Source organism: Phyllobates terribilis, unplaced genomic scaffold, assembly GCF_046119375.1.
Source record: "Phyllobates terribilis strain yellow unplaced genomic scaffold, ASM4611937v1 Scaffold_3__8_contigs__length_932513732, whole genome shotgun sequence".
Taxonomy (NCBI): Eukaryota; Metazoa; Chordata; class Amphibia; order Anura; family Dendrobatidae; genus Phyllobates; species Phyllobates terribilis.
Genome location: NW_027362763.1, coordinates 775122503 through 775138767, shown reverse-complemented (window position 1 = coordinate 775138767; position 16265 = coordinate 775122503). Strand labels below are relative to the sequence as shown.

At 43.7% G+C, this 16265-nt stretch overlaps 1 protein-coding gene across 1 annotated transcript in view; it reads left to right on the top strand.

The window, feature by feature from the left end:
- Window positions 1-13323, top strand: part of LOC141257582 (DNA helicase MCM8-like) — a 43784-nt gene extending 30461 nt beyond the window's left edge. Inside the window, exons 15-19 of the mRNA XM_073672257.1 lie at window positions 7019-7238; window positions 7339-7548; window positions 8618-8694; window positions 10253-10442; window positions 11788-13323. Coding sequence (XP_073528358.1) covers window positions 7019-7238; window positions 7339-7548; window positions 8618-8694; window positions 10253-10442; window positions 11788-11880 — 790 coding nt within the window. The 3' untranslated portion in view covers window positions 11881-13323. The remainder of the gene's footprint in view (window positions 1-7018; window positions 7239-7338; window positions 7549-8617; window positions 8695-10252; window positions 10443-11787) is intronic.
- The last annotated feature ends 2942 nt before the right edge of the window (window positions 13324-16265 follow it).

Genomic DNA, 16265 nt, shown 5'->3' with positions numbered 1-16265 from the left:
GCCTAATGTAAATCTATGGGAAACTCGAGCATTTTTCTGGCGGTCCCCCCCGGCGGTCTGCAGAAGGTCAAAAATTGCCCATATCGATGGGAACAGTGCTCAATGAAACATGTCAGGCAGGGAGGCAGAACATATAGGCAGACAGGCAGGGTATATAGGAGGGTGCATGAAAAACATTGCAGGGCACTCGGAACACAGTAGTGCCCTCCGATTTTCACGCACCCGTCTCTTTAAAAAAGCCAGAAATTCAGCAGCTGCATACAGTTATAACATCGGTATCCGACAATTTAGAACAGAAAGAATAGAGCATCACACATAGATTAGATAGATAGAAACATGTCAGTCACATATATAATAAGTACAGTGACAGTGTTCGTTACTGTACTTGTCATTTAGTGTTAAAATAAAGGATTTATATAAAAAAAATTGGCGTGGGGTTCCCCGTAATTTTAGTCTCTAGCGGAGGTTAAGCAGACGGCTGGGGCAGATGTTTGAAGCCTGGGAAGGGGGTAATACCCACGGAGCTTCCCAGGCTACTAATATCAGCCCCCAGCTGAATACCTAGCCTTTACTAGCTATTAAAATGGGGGACCCCCCAAAAAAATTACGTGGGGTCCCCCTATTTTAATAGCTAGCAAAGCCTAGGCAGACAGCTGGGGGCTGATATTAATAGCCCTGGAAGGGTGCCATGAATATTGGCCCCCTCCCAGGCTAGAAACACCAGCCGTCAGCCGCCCCAGAAATGGCGCATCCATGGTTCCCACAATGCTCCAGCTCTGCTACATTGAGATGGCAGGCTGGATCGTAGCAGAACGCTGTCATGCACCTTTTGAACATTTTTGTCTTGTTTATTTTATTTTTTTATAGCTTGGGTCGTAATGGATGTGGCGATAATAAACGTGCACTTTTTTGTATTTACTTTAGTTTATATATAAAGCTGCATTTTTAGTGCCAAAATATTTTTCATCCTTTATTTTTAAATTATTTTTTTTTTGACGTTTACAATTTTGATTCCCCAAATTGGCCACATACATTAATATTGTCTTACAATTAGCACCAAATAGTAATTCTGGCAAACATTTTGCAGTAATGTTCTCCATCCTGGTCCTTATTTTGTAGTAATGTGCCCCATCCTTGTCCTCATCTTGTAGTAATGTCCCATACTGCTCCTCTTCTTGCAGTAATGCTCCCCATCCTGGTCCCCATCTTGTAGTAATGTGCCCCATCCTGGTCCTAATCTTGTAGTAATGTGCCCATACTGGTCCTAATCTTGTAGTAATGTGCCCATCCTGGACCTAATATTGTAGTAATGTGCCCATTCTGGTCCTAATCTTGTAGTAATGTGCCCATCCTGGTCCTAATCTTGTAGAAATGTGCCCATTCTGGTCCTAATCTTGTAGAAATGTGCCCATCCCGTTCCCCATCTTGTAGTAATGTGCCCATCCCGTTCCCCATATTGTAGTAATGTGCCCCATCCTGGTCCTAATCTTGTAGTAATGTGCCCATCCTGGTCCTAATCTTGTAGTAATGTGCCCATCCTGGTCCTAATCTTGTAGTAATGTGCCCATCCTGGTTCTAATCTTGTAGTAATGTGCCCATCACGTTCCCCATATTGTAGTAATGTGCCCATCCTGTTCCCCATATTGTAGTAATGTGCCCATCCTGTTCCCCATATTGTAGTAATGTGCCCATCCTGGTCCTCATCTTGTAGTAGTGTGCCCCATCCTGGTCCCCATCTTGTAGTAATGTGCCCCATCCCGGTCCCCATCTTGTAGTAATGTGCCCATCCCATTCCCCATCTTGTAGTAATGTGCCCATCCTGGTCCTAATCTTGTAGTAATGTGCCCATCCTGGTCCTAATCTTGTAGTAATGTGCCCATTCTGGTCCTAATCTTGTAGAAATGTGCCCATCCCGTTCCCCATCTTGTAGTAATGTGCCCATCCCGTTCCCCATCTTGTAGTAATGTGCCCATCCCGTTCCCCATCTTGTAATAATGTGCCCCATCCTGGCCTTAATCTTGTAGTAATGTGCCCATCCTGGTCCTAATCTTGTAGTAATGTGCCCATCCTGGTCCTAATCTTGTAGTAATGTGCCCATCCTGGTCCTAATCTTGTAGTAATGTGCCCATCCTGGTTCTAATCTTGTAGTAATGTGCCCATCCTGTTCCCCATATTGTAGTAATGTGCCCATCCTGTTCCCCATATTGTAGTAATGTGCTCATCCTGTTCCCCATATTGTAGTAATGTGCCCATCCTGTTCCCCATATTGTAGTAATGTGCCCATCCTGTTCCCCATATTGTAGTAATGTGCCCATCCTGTTCCCCATATTGTAGTAATGTGCCCATCCTGTTCCCCATATTGTAGTAATGTGCCCATCCCGTTCCCCATCTTGTAGTAATGTGCCCATCCCGTTCCCCATCTTGTAGTAATGTGCCCATCCTGTTCCCCATCTTGTAGTAATGTGCCCATCCTGTTCCCCATATTGTAGTAATGTGCCCATCCTGGTCCTCATCTTGTAGTAATGTGCCCATCCTGTTCCCCATCTTGTAGTAATGTGCCCCATCCTGGTCCCCATCTTGTAGTAATGTGCCCATCCCGTTCCCCATCTTGTAGTAATGTGCCCCATCCTGGTCCTAATCTTGTAGTAATGTGCCCATCCTGGTTCTAATCTTGTAGTAATGTGCCCATCACGTTCCCCATATTGTAGTAATGTGCCCATCCTGTTCCCCATATTGTAGTAATGTGCCCATCCTGTTACCCATATTGTAGTAATGTGCCCATCCTGGTCCTCATCTTGTAGTAATGTGCCCCATCCTGGTCTCCATCTTGTAGTAATGTGCCCCATCCCGGTCCCCATCTTGTAGTAATGTGCCCATACTGGTCCCCATATTGTGGCTATGTCCCCATCCAGGTCCCCATATTGTAGATCTGCCCCCATATTGTAGATATGTCTCCATCCAGGTCCCCATATTGTAGCTATGTCCCCATCCAGGTCCGCATATTGTAGGTATGTCCCCATATTATAGATATGTCGCCATCCAGGTCCTCATATTGTAGATATGTCCCCATATTAGAGATATGTCCCCATCCAGGTCCACATATTGTAGATATGTCTCCATCCAGGTCCCCATATTGTAGCTATGTCCCCATCCAGGTCCGCATATTGTAGGTATGTCCCCATATTATAGATATGTCGCCATCCAGGTCCTCATATTGTAGATATGTCCCCATATTAGAGATATGTCCCCATCCAGGTCCCCATATTGTAGATATGTCTCCATCCAGGTCCCCATATTGTAGCTATGTCCCCATCCAGGTCCGCATATTGTAGGTATGTCCCCGTATTATAGATATGTCCCCATCCAGGTCCCCATATTGTAGATATGTCCCCATATTGTAGATATGTCCCCATCCAGGTCCTGATCTTGTGGCCATGTCCCCATCCAGGTCCTGATCTTGTGGCTATGTCCCCCATCGATGTCCCCATGCTGTGGCTATGTCCCCCATCGATGTCCTCATGCTGTGGCTATGTCCCCCCATCGATGTCCCCATGCTGTGGCTATGTCCACCATCGATGTCCCCATGCTGCGGCTATGTCCACCATCGATGTCCCCATGCTGTGGCTATGTCCGCCATCGATGTCCCCATGCTGTGGCTATGTCCCCCATCGATTGCAGTGACGTCATACGCCACTGCGCCGGCTCGCAAATGTCAGCTGCTGGCCTCTGATTAGCCGGTGGCTGTCATTGGTAATGCTGTGCTGGGAGACTGTCTCTGCGCAGTGAGCGGCAATGCAGTTCTGCTGTCGGGGTTTCCTCCTGGACCAGGTCGGGATCATCAAGGGGTCTGACTCTGTGGTGCCTGCGGGCCGCATAAAGCAGCCTCAGGAGCCGCATGTTTGAGACCTCTGTGTTAAATCAAGTTGTGTCCACTAATTAGCATCACAGGTGTCTACAATCTTGTAATCAGTCAGTGGGCCTGTATATGGGGCTTCAGATACTCTGTGCTGTTTGGTGACATGGTGTGTACCACACTCAACATGGACCAGAGGAAGCAAAGGAAAGAGTTGTCTCAGGAGATTAGAAAGACAATTATAGACAAGCATGTTAAAGGTAAAGGTTATAAGACCACCTCCAAGCAGCTTGATGTTCCTGTGAATACAGTTGCACATATTATTCAGAAATTTAAGATCCATGGGACTGTAGCCAACTTCCATGGATGTGGCCGCAGGATGAAAATTGATGACAAATCAAAGAGATGGATAATACGAATGGTAACAAAAGAACCCAGGATAACTTCTAAAGAGATTAAAGGTGAACTTCATGCTCATGGAACATCAGTGTCAGATCGCACCATCCGTCGTTGTTTTGATCCAAAGTGGACTTTGTGGGAGACGACCAAGGAGAACACCACTGTTAAAAAAAAATCATAAAAAAGCCAGACTGAAATTTACCAGACTACATGTTGACAAGCCACAAAGCTTCTGGGAGAATGTCCTATGGACAGATGAGACAAAAATGGAAGTTTTTTGGCAAGGCACATCAGCTCTATGTTCACAGATGGAAAAATGAAGCATATCAAGAAAAGAACACTGTCCCTACTGTGAAACATGGTGGAGGCTCTGTTATGTTCTGGGGCTGCTTTGCTGCATCTGGCACAGGGTGTCTTGAATCTGTGCAGGGTACAATGAAATCTCAAGACTATCAAGGGATTGTAGAGAGAAATGTGCTGCCTAGTGTGAGAAAGCTTGGTCTCAGTCGCCGGTCATGGGTCTTGCAACAGGATAATGACCCAAAACACACAGCTAAAAACACCCAAGAATGGCTAAGAGGAAAACATTGCACTATTGTGAAGTGGCCTTCTATGAGCCCTGACCTAAATCCTATTGAGCATCTTTGGAAAGAGCTGAAACATGCCGTCTGGAAAAGGCAGCCTTCAAACACGAGACAACTGGAGCAGTTTGCTCATGAGGAGTGGCCAAAATACCTGTCGAGAGGTGCAGAAGTCTCATTGACAGTTACAGGAATCGTTTGATTGCACTGATTGCATCAAAAGGTTTGTCAGATTCAAGTTATTTCTGTGACTATTGTGGGTTTTTCTTTCATTAAACGAGGGGTACCTACAATTTTGACCACGTGTGTAATTGTATTCCTTACCTACAAGGAAAACATATATTTTTGTACCGTGTTAGCCAGTAGAATGAAGCAAAACCATTGCAACAGTGACACCTACAGGTCAATTGATGCGACTTCAAGCTGATAAAAGATATTGCTATATGTCATATGTGTCAGAACACCACTTATTTTTACTAAATGTTTCCTAACTGTCCAGAAGACATAAGAAATAAATGATGAGGACATTTTCTGTAAGATGCTCTCTAGCAGGGGCATGCTAGCTAATTTTTGGAATTCCCTTAGAAACAAATAGAGAGAGCCGTGCATGTGCAGCCGCCTCTCCATTCCAGTTCTCAAGATAAATGCACGTTCCAAAGCTCTGACCCAAATCTATCACCTATTGTGTTGTTCTGCCATAAATATCACAATGGAAATACCGTTTTAACTGCAACTCCGGCAAGATGGCAGCCCCCGTCCTCATGTACAGAAAATAGAATAAAAATTAACAATCAGAAAATAAAAAAATAATATATATTAGTATCTGATTTTAATGGGGTTTTCTGGGCTGAAGTGAAAAGTCTACAGTTGCTCTATGTGACATCAGAAGGCCGAATCGTGACAGTGTGCAGTATCACGATTCCCCTGTAATCCCTGAGCGTGTGGGCGGTCATGGGACCACATGTATGCGATTTGCATTCTTTCAGTTCTATTATATTAGAGAAACCAGATGAAACTAGTCAGCACATGAGCGCAAGTATGCAAATCACATTCATGCTGTCATGTGACCACCAACTTGTTCAGGGCATACAGGGGAATCGTGACCATGTGCACATCACACACTGTCATGATTCTGCATTTACATAGAGAGACTGCAGGCTTTTTCTCTTGGAGCATAAAGCAGAAAACCCTTTTAATGTCATGCACAGTGTAGGAAAGACAAAGTGCAACACGAAGGGATGAGGGGAAGGGAGCCCAGACACTAAGGAAAGAGGAGGTGGAGACGTCCTAGGCTGATCTGATATCACCCTGTCTTCCCTCCCGTCCCTATATTGGTTTCTCACCAATCGCCGATCAGGAACCTTAAACTCTGTATCTCCCTAGAGCTAGGGTCTGCCTAGGGAACGGAGGGGATGAGCGCTAGTCAGTCCCCACTAACAACTAAAGACAGCAAGGGGAGACAGACACGGGGGAAGTAACTTAGCTTGAGCCGACCTCAGAGAGATTACACACACGGCCTCTTAGCACCAAAGAGGAAGTAAGCAGATTGCAACAGCTCCAAGCCTTCACTAGGGGTCATGTGAATATCACTAGCACCTCCCTATAGCAAACAGGAAGTATTTAAACACCCAAGCCTGGGTGTCAGTTAGCCGGAGGGAGGTAGCTGCTGGGTCATAGAGTGAGACACATCTAAGAAGGTGTCTGTAATGCCAAACGAAGAGATCTCCTACAACCAACTGTAGGGCACTGTCTATCACATCTGACACACCCGTGACATTTAATTGGCAAAAATACAGGTGCTTTTTAAGATCAAGTTCATTCCACATCAGAAGGAAGTACAGAAACCTAGTTCTAAGATCATGATTACCTTCCTGAAAATAAAAAAAAACTATCATCAGGTGCCCTGCTCATCGTGGAAGAAGGCCGGTCATCTACAGCCTATTGCCGAGCATTGAGCAGGCTGAGGTTTCATGCTTCACTGTGACAATAAAAAGCAGATGATGCCTGTAATGTTCATTTACCTTCGGGAACATGTTTTTGGCATGTTCTCTCCCAGGCAGCTCCCCTTGCACGTCTCTCAATCATAACCTGTGGTAGAGAGAGGCCAAACTATATAATATTATTGCAGAAAATGTGTAATGTTAAGATGGCGATATTTACTAAGATGATGCTATTTGTTCCGCAGAATGGGAAGCGCTTTACTGTCACGGTTTGATTTGGTGTTCATCCTGCTTGATACCCCTAATGAAGACCACGATCATTTACTGTCAGAACATGTCATGGCCATGAGGTCCGGGTCCAAGCACGTTATAAGCGGTGCGAGTGTAACGCGGGCAGACACACAGGACTCCAACATCTCTGTCCTAGAGGTGACTTCTGACAGGCCATTGAAAGAGAGATTAAAGGTATTGTTAAATGTAAAATAATACAATACAAACCATATACACAACATCTAATTAATAAATGTAATGTAAGAAAATAACAAGCTGCTTTGTTTTTCTCTAGGTTTGGCCCGGGGAACATATTGATGCAATTCCACATCAGCTGTTAAGAAAGTACATTGGTTATGCCCGACAGTATGTCCAGCCAAAATTGTCACTGGATGCAGCTCAGGTTCTCCAGAACTTCTACCTGGAGCTCAGGAAACAGAACCAGGGCATAGACAGCACTCCTATAACAACCAGACAACTGGAGTCCTTAATACGATTAACAGAGGTGCAGATACAACACCACATTACAATTACACAATTATTACAATTACACAATGATACAATATTTGTTTACTATTATTAAAACAAAATATTGGCACAGCGGTCTACATCTCTAGTGATAGATACCTGGCTCTCCCAGTACAGCAAAAGCAAACTTATTTTTGCAGTCATCTGAGACAATCACTTTCAGAATGACACCATTAGGGCAGTCGGCTGATCCGGGTCTCTCTCCTTCCACCAGCAGCAAACATCTGATTTTGCCAGGGAAGCCAAAGTCAGTCTATAGTATTACATGGTGGCCAAATAGATGAATAGCTGTCCATGTGATAAAAGAATTGTGTCCAGTTCTGGGCACCACCTTTTTAAAAAAGACATCGAAAAACTGGAGCAAGGTCAGAGAAGAGCTATCAGGATGGTGAGCGGACTGCAAACTATGTCCTACGTGGAACGGTTAAATGATCTGGCAATTTTTAGCTTGCAAAAAAGAAGACTGAGAGGAGACTTAATAGCTGTCTACAAATATCTGAAGGGATGTCACAGTGTAGAGGGATCATCCTTATTCTCATTTGCACAAAGAAAGACTAAGACTAGAAGCAATGGACTGAAACTGAAAGGGAGAAGATACAGAATAGATATTAGAAAAAACTTTTTGACAGTGAGGATGATCAATGAGTGGAACAGACTGCCCCGAAAGGTGGTGAGATCTCCTTCAATAGAAGTCTTCAAACAGAGGATGGACAGACATCTGTCTGAGATGGCTTCGTGAATCCTGCATAGAGCAGGGGGTTGGACACGATGACCCTGGAGGTCCCCTCCAACTCTAACATGCTATGATTCTGTGTGCCCAAACACAGATTACTTATACAGAGGAGCTCTCTGTTCAGGCTTATAGAGATGGGTCCTAAGCTGACAAACCTCTCTATGATGTCCATACCTTCTAATATTGCATATGGGCAGAGGTTGTCTTCATAAATGTGACTATAGTAGTCCACACTTCTATTCCTGTTACATTTAATTAAATTACTATAGGATAATTTATTTGCAAAAAGTTAAACGTCTTGTATTTTACACAGGCCCGGGCCAGATTAGAACTGAGGGAAGACGCCACCAAAGAAGACGCTGAAGATGTGGTGCAAATAATGAAATACAGGTAACCAGTTTTCCACATTCTCAATTTTACTTGATTAATTTATACATTGCATCTGATTAGTTAATGACAACTCCTTTTTCTTATAGAACTGCAAACATAATTTTTGAAATAGAATGTCATTCTCATAAGAAACACACCTTTTTCTAAACTGTTAATGAGAGCGGTTATAAAAGTAGGAAGAGTTGGGACATTGGAAATACAAGAATGATCATGAGTCTGATGAACAGATTATACAAGTAAAAAAAACATTGGGCCCGATTCATCAAAGCTTTCACACCAGAATTCTGGCGTAAAAGCTTTGAAAAGTCACAAAATTTAGATGCAAATTGGAATTGCGCCAAATTTTTGTTACTATTGGCGTTTTTCATGCCTGTTTTTCCAACTGTGACAAAATGGAAGGAGATTGGATGGGACGAGGCACGGCAGGGGCGTAATGTCACAGCTCTAATTCATGATGAGCTGTGGTGTTCCCTACTTCAGAAATCACACTCCAGTACCTGACTGGAGTAAGATTTTTGGCGTTGTGCACGCCACTCTTCAGAAGCTACAGATTAATGAACAAGTATGAACGACGCCGGTCTTGATGAATCGGGCCCATTGAGTTCAGCTTTTCTTCTTCTCTTGGAAGGTACTGGTTTCCTTGCAGAGGTCTAGTTGCTCTAATTTAGCAATATGTTCCCTTCACTCTTTTTGACTCCTGCATCGCATTGTACAGGGAACTGCAGAATGGCCCCATTGAAGTCGATAGGACCAGCTGCAGTTACTAGAGCAGCCGGGTGGCCGAGAGCGCTGCTTTACCAGGAGAACTTCGATGAAGACTCAGAATTACAAAAGTGCAGCATCTTTTTCTCTCTCAGGACCAGGGAGGGTCCCAAGTGAAGGCATGTCCTAGCAAAATGCACTTTATAAGATGGAAAAACCCCATTAAAGTCCTTGATCTGTTCATACAACTTTCATGGCACAATTATATTTAGAATCCATCTTTTACATGCAGTTTTCCACACGTGTAACAGGACTATACATGTACTGCTGTATCTACGTACGCCGAGTTGTAATGTGGGCACTTTCCATGCAGATTAGGCATCCGCTCGTGTGTATGAGCCGGATGTTTCGTCACCGACATTGACTGTTTATCACTACGATGTTACCGTATTCACTAGAACAAAGAGATAAGAGCCCTAGAAAGTCATCTTACCACTCACTTTTCCTTTCTGCTTCACATTTTCTGGTTGTCTTTGTTCATCCTTGTAGTATCCAGCCTAGGGAATATGTTACGTGATTGGATGGGTCATGAAGAATATTTATTGCTAATGTATTATTTGCATCATGTGTTCTGTTCCTCATTCCCTGGAAGGATATGTGCACAGGGACACATGAGGAGACCATACGGGTGGTGGGGAGCGCTGGTTGTTTCAGAGGGGCAAGATGGGCAGATGTTGCCGCTTCCTTGCTGATGTTAGTCATTACTATTATTGGTGGTCATTTCTAGCTATGATTGCAGAGAGTAATCCCATCGTTACTTTCTTTCTTCATAAATCAATGTTTTTATCCCCTATAGTCTACTGGGAACGTATTCGGATGAGTTTGGGAAATTAGATTTCAACAGATCTCAGCACGGCTCTGGAATGAGTAATCGATCACAAGCAAAGAAGTTTGTTTCCGCGCTTAATAGGATCGCAGAAAGAACCTACAATAATCTATTCGATTATCAACAGCTTCGACAGATTGCAAGGGAGCTGCAGATACAGGTAGTGCGACACATTAGACTCCCCTCCATGGTCTCCGAAATTAAAAATAAATATATGTCCTCGTTCTCTGAAAAGGGAAGGGGATGTCGGACTATATAACTACAGGCTGGAGTCTTTGGAGTCTGGGAAAGAGAGTGACAATAATTTACTGGATCCTGTGACCATAAAGCAGTTACTTATGGTAGATCAGATGGCAGGAGTACAGTACAGACATGTTCACACACAAGTTTTTTCACTTGAGAAAAATTGGGTGTGTGTTTGCAGCAGAATTTATGGAGGAAATCCGAGGACAACCCGTTTGAACTGTGGCAGGGCTGCACATGGATTAGCTGCATTCAGTGGGGCTAATCCCCACAGAATTATTATGGCTGAAGCCACCGTGAAGTCACTTATTTAAGCAGTTTTCAAAAAGCTCTGCAGCTGCGCGAAGAGCAACACAGATCTCCAATTTAAAACAATAGGAGGTAGTTTGTGAAAGTTTTTTATGTGGATTTCAGTGCTTGCTGAAAAACTGCATGTAAATCTCTGTGTGAACATACACTGATTTTGATTGTATGTATTGGCCAGTTGTTTCCCTGACCGTCATCTCCCCAAATATTCATCACCTACCATACATTTCTAGCATTGCTTTATTTCCTGGAGGAACAAAAAAAAGCATGTTGAAATCCAACATGACAAATCTTCAAACCTCAATGACACGTTAGACTGTCAGAGGGCCATACAAAGTGTATGGCCAGCATTGAGGCTGTAAGTTATAGGAATGTCTTTAGAGCGCATATAAACTGCACTCAAAATCTCCACAGAATAAGTGAAAGAGACAGTAGGTTGGGGGAGTGGAGCAGCTCCGATGGTAGTGAGGTGGCAGCTCCTCCGGTGGTAGTGAGGTGGCAGCTCCTCCGGTGGTAGTGAGGTGGCAGCTCTGCTGGTAGTGAGGTGGCAGCTCCGCTGGTAGTGAGGTGGCATCCTGTAGAGAAGAGTTTTCAGATTGCGTCTAAAAGTTTCAAATGTGAAAGACAATCGTACGTGCTAAGGCACTGATCTCTAGAGGATGGGGAATTCTCAGGAAAAATCTTAGAGGCCTTGGAGAGAAGAAGGTCTTGTAAGAAAAGGAGATTACATGTGGTAAGGTATCGGGAGATTACGTAGATGTATGGATGAGACAGATTATGGCCAGTCGTATAGGTCAGTATTAGTAGTTTAAATATAGATTCGTTGGGAAATTGGAAGCCAGTGCGAATTTTTGATGTAGATTTTAACATTGAAATTTTACTAGAAATGCAGGAGGTAATGGTGACGTCACCAGCATTGCTGTATCAATTATTTTCTCTAATTTGTTTCCTCTCAGGTTCCAGACTTTGAAAGTTTTGTTGGCTCACTGAATGACCAGGGATATCTCCTAAAGAAAGGACCTAAAGCTTACCAGCTACAGACCATGTAGGGCCATTTCATGGTCCTACAGATGATTATGATCTACACGGAATCATCATTATCCTCATATCCGCGGGCAATCAGATAGTTTTTGCCTACAGAACTATCTACAGTGCCAGGTATGGGATGTGGCCAAATGTACCTTGTGGCCGCAGATATTGATTGTAGAAGAAAACACCTTTTTTTTAATAATGCTGCTGATCTGGCTAGGGCTTGAAGGGTGGTCCTAGTCATGGAAAGAGCTCCAACTTTCTTCCTTAACCTCCCAAATTCCTCCCTCTAGACAGGAACAGAAATCTTGCCCAAGATTTTAGTGCCCATCACAATGGTGGAAACGTTAGGCCGGGATTAGCGAGGAAAACTGAAGCTTTTGCCAGGACTGGTTCCTTCCTTGGAGCACTTGTCACATTATTTGCATACACCTCAGAGTTGAATTTCTCCACAAGAACCGAGAACTCTACCGAGTTATGCTGTCAGGTTATGACTATCAAAACATGTCAAAAATGTGATTTAGACAAGTCCATTGACTTCAATTAGACAAATGAAGTCCAAAACATGCAGCTTTGGATTCCACTTTTTAAGTCTGACACAATAGCATGGTAGACTACACTATTGTACATTGCTAAAAAGACAGACCGTGAAAGAAAGGAGGCTGAATGGGGTCCAGAGTTGAATGTTTTAGACTTAGTTTGCTTAATTAATGGTTCATCAGGGGCATGTGTGAATTCCGTTGTTTAGGGATGCACAAGCCCACAATGAATGGGCGGCATAATGCAATGTCTGCGGTCACAAAGTTATGTTTGAACATGTCTTAAAGTCCCCTACCCAGCAGTGCATATGCTTAGTAGGAATAAACCATCTTACAGTGTAAATGTAAAGCTAAATGTATTTATTTTTGTAATGTAAGCTGATACATGTTATTCATACATGAATGGGAAATTTAAGAGCAGTTGTGTTAACTTCTTAAATAGGTAAAATTGCAAAGTGGATGTAAATACAAGCAACTTTGCAATTTACCTCTTATTAAAATTCCTCCCCGTTCTCAAGATCAGAGGGATGTTTAATTCTCTAGTTTACTGCTCATTGCTTAGGTTTCCTGATAGACTGCAGCGGTGACATGTTTTCTAGGAAGGAATGAAAGCTGTTTACTATACAGCTTGTAAGCGCAGCCCTGAAGCTGGTCAGATCGCTTAAGCGCCTCAGTGCTCCTCCGATGCTGCGGAGGCTTCAGACCAACGACATGACCATACAGCCAGTCTGAACAGTGAATCTTCAGGAGCGAACTGCCCCCAGAAAGAAGGTAGCTGGGATGCATAGAGCGGTGTGTTCCAGAGGAAAGAAATTTAGAAAACCCCTTTAAAGGGAACCGGTCACCAGGTTTTTCCCATATAAAGTAGGGTCAGCACCTGTAAGCCCTATGTGACAGCATTCTAGAATGCTATATGTCCCCAATGCGCTCTTCATAAAACAAAAAGTAGCTTTTATTACACTCACTTACGGGCGGTCTGGTCCAATGGGCGTCTCTGTTCTTGATCCGGCGCGTTCTACGTCACCCACAGTGTCCTCAGCATCGCACCACTGCACAGGCACACTTATCTGTCCTTCCGAGGGCAGAGCAAAGTACTGTAGTGCGCATGCGCCAGCGCTCTTTGGCCTTTCCCTGCACATGCACATTATAGTACTTTGCTCTGCCCTCAGCAGGACAGAGAAGTGTGACTGCACAGGGGCGCGATGCTGAGGACACTATGGATGAAGTAGAACGCGTCCTCCACATGAAGCAAGAAGAGAAGAGGCGCCAGATCAAGAACAGCAACGCCCATCGGACCGGACCGCCCAGTACTCGAGTGTAATAAAAGTTATTTTTTGTTTTATGGAAAGCGCATTGGGGACATATAGAAAGCATTCTAAAATGCTGTCACATAGGGCTTACAGGTGCTATTTGGGAAGAACCTGATGTCAGGTTCCCATTAAGGTTTATTCACATATGGTAGTCATGTAGCTGTTCTTGATATGATTCCAGAAAATCGCAACATAACTGCGAAGTGTGTATAAACCTTTAGGCACCAATGCCAGACTTCCAGAAGCACTGATTACCTAATATATGTATATTGTACAGATAAGATGATGTCATCAATGAAATGGTGTTTTGTGTATATTCTACTCCTGTATACGGCATTTGAACTGTAAAATCTTTCATTAAAGTGTAAGGTGATACAATAATTGTTCTTACCATGATTATTTTCTGAATCATTCTCAATGGTTTGTAATGGCCTCACATCTCCGACCTTCACATGTGCAAGAGTTAACTTTGTCATCTGCCCTATACTCATCAAGGAACACAATACTTCTATACACACAGATCAGGACCACCACATACACCAGTAGATGGTGCCTCTCTCTTTCACAATCACCTGTTTAGGTACTAATAATAATAAAAAAATATATATATTATTATAAAAAATCATTATTATTATTTATATAGCGCCAACATATTCCGCAGCACTTTACAATTAAGTGGGAACTTGTACAGGCAATAAAGAAATCACATAGTTCCACAGTTACAGGAGGAGCGAGGATCCTGCTCACAAGCTACAATCTATAAGGAAATAGGGGGAACATAATAGGTAGAAAGTGCTTGTTATGTACGGTCCAGCCATCATTATAATAAATAGGGTACTTAAATAAGCTGCATGATCCGGTCACCAGCCAGGATCTGTCTAAGTGCAGATACCAAGTGCTACTGGGGGCATGGAGGATATGGACACAGATGAATAGGAAGGAGCAGATTCTGAGAAAAATTTAGAAAGTGGGAACAAGTGAGAGTTAGGCTAGTGATGTGAAGTGAGCGGCCTGTCTAAAGAAATGTTTTTAAAGCATGCTTAAAAATATGGGGACTAGGCACTAAACCCTTTCTGACTTTAGTCCTAATAATACGTCCCTGTGCCCTGGGCTTTAATGACCAGGTACGTTTTATAATGTCTTAGTGTGCGGGCGCGATTGCCGCCGGGTGTCCTCTGATTCTGACAGCAGACACCCAGCACTCAGTGCCAGGAGCAGTGCACGCACCACTCCCGGCACTTTAACCCCCTAAATGCTGCAATCGCAGCATTTAGCGAGGGACAAAAGCCCCTCTTCTCTTGGATCGGAGACATCCGGGTCACCAGGCACTAGCAAGATAGTTTGATCATGCACTGCACATGATCAAACTATCTTGTGTCTGCAGGACTGACAGATTATAAGGTACAGCAGTGATCCTGCCCTGCTATTCCTTATAACTGCCTTACATCCTGCCCTGCTATGCCTTATAACTGCGATCAGACTGTAGAAAGTGAAAGTCCCAGTCTCAGTAAAAAAGTGAATAAAAAGGTTGTAAAAATATTTAAAAAAATAAATAAATACACAGCACACCAGCCACGTTTTTCCAGTTTTCACACTCCAGCAGTTTATTATACATCATAACTGCTATAACCGAGTCCAACTCAGTGGCTCGCCGACATATTACATATAATGTCCAGGAGCCTTTCAAGTGGCAGACAAGCCCAATTGGCTCCAGTTACAGCCCCCAGCAAAGTCACTTATAGAAATGTCCACATCAAGCAGTGTTTTACCTTTGCCGGGTTTTAGCTGCTTCAGACTTATTCTGCCACCACTGTGGCTTTACGGCTTCCCAGATGGGGGTCTCCAGCCCTCGTTCCTTCAAAGGCTACTGGTATGTGGTCTCACCTCACATCCAGCCTTTGCCTTCCAGGACTCTTGCCTTCGAAGCCTCTGGCCCTCCAAGGCTACTGGGATCGCTTACACCTAAGGATCCAGCCTCCGCCTTTCAGGCTTCACCAGGCCTCACTAGGCCTCACACGCTAGTGGTGTCCCACACGGGAACAGGCCTCACGCCTTACACACCCTGTCTCAAAACTACCAGGGTTTATATATCTTCCAACGCACACAGGACCTGTGCTGATGTCACAGTCATGTGACCAGTCACACCCTAGACCATTACAGTAATGCCGCAAGGCGCTGCATTACAATATATATATATATATATATATATATATATATATATAATTAGTACGAGCGACCTGACCTATAAAACTGTCCCACTGGTTAACCCTTTTAGTGAACACGGTGTGGCAAGATGACTCACTTGGCTGCAGTCGGAAGTAGACACAGGAACGGTTTTGTATGCAGGTTTATTAACATCCGCATAAAGCACTGCAGACTTCAGCAAAATAAACTCAGCCTTGCTGGCATAAAGGTAAAACACAAAACAAAGGATAACACAGTCCATATGTGTGCGGGTTCGCCTGGACCACTTTTCAACACACTTCAGCTCCTGAGCTGAAGTTACATAGCCTGGAGACTTGTTACTCCAAACTTCCAACCACAGAAAAAAAAACA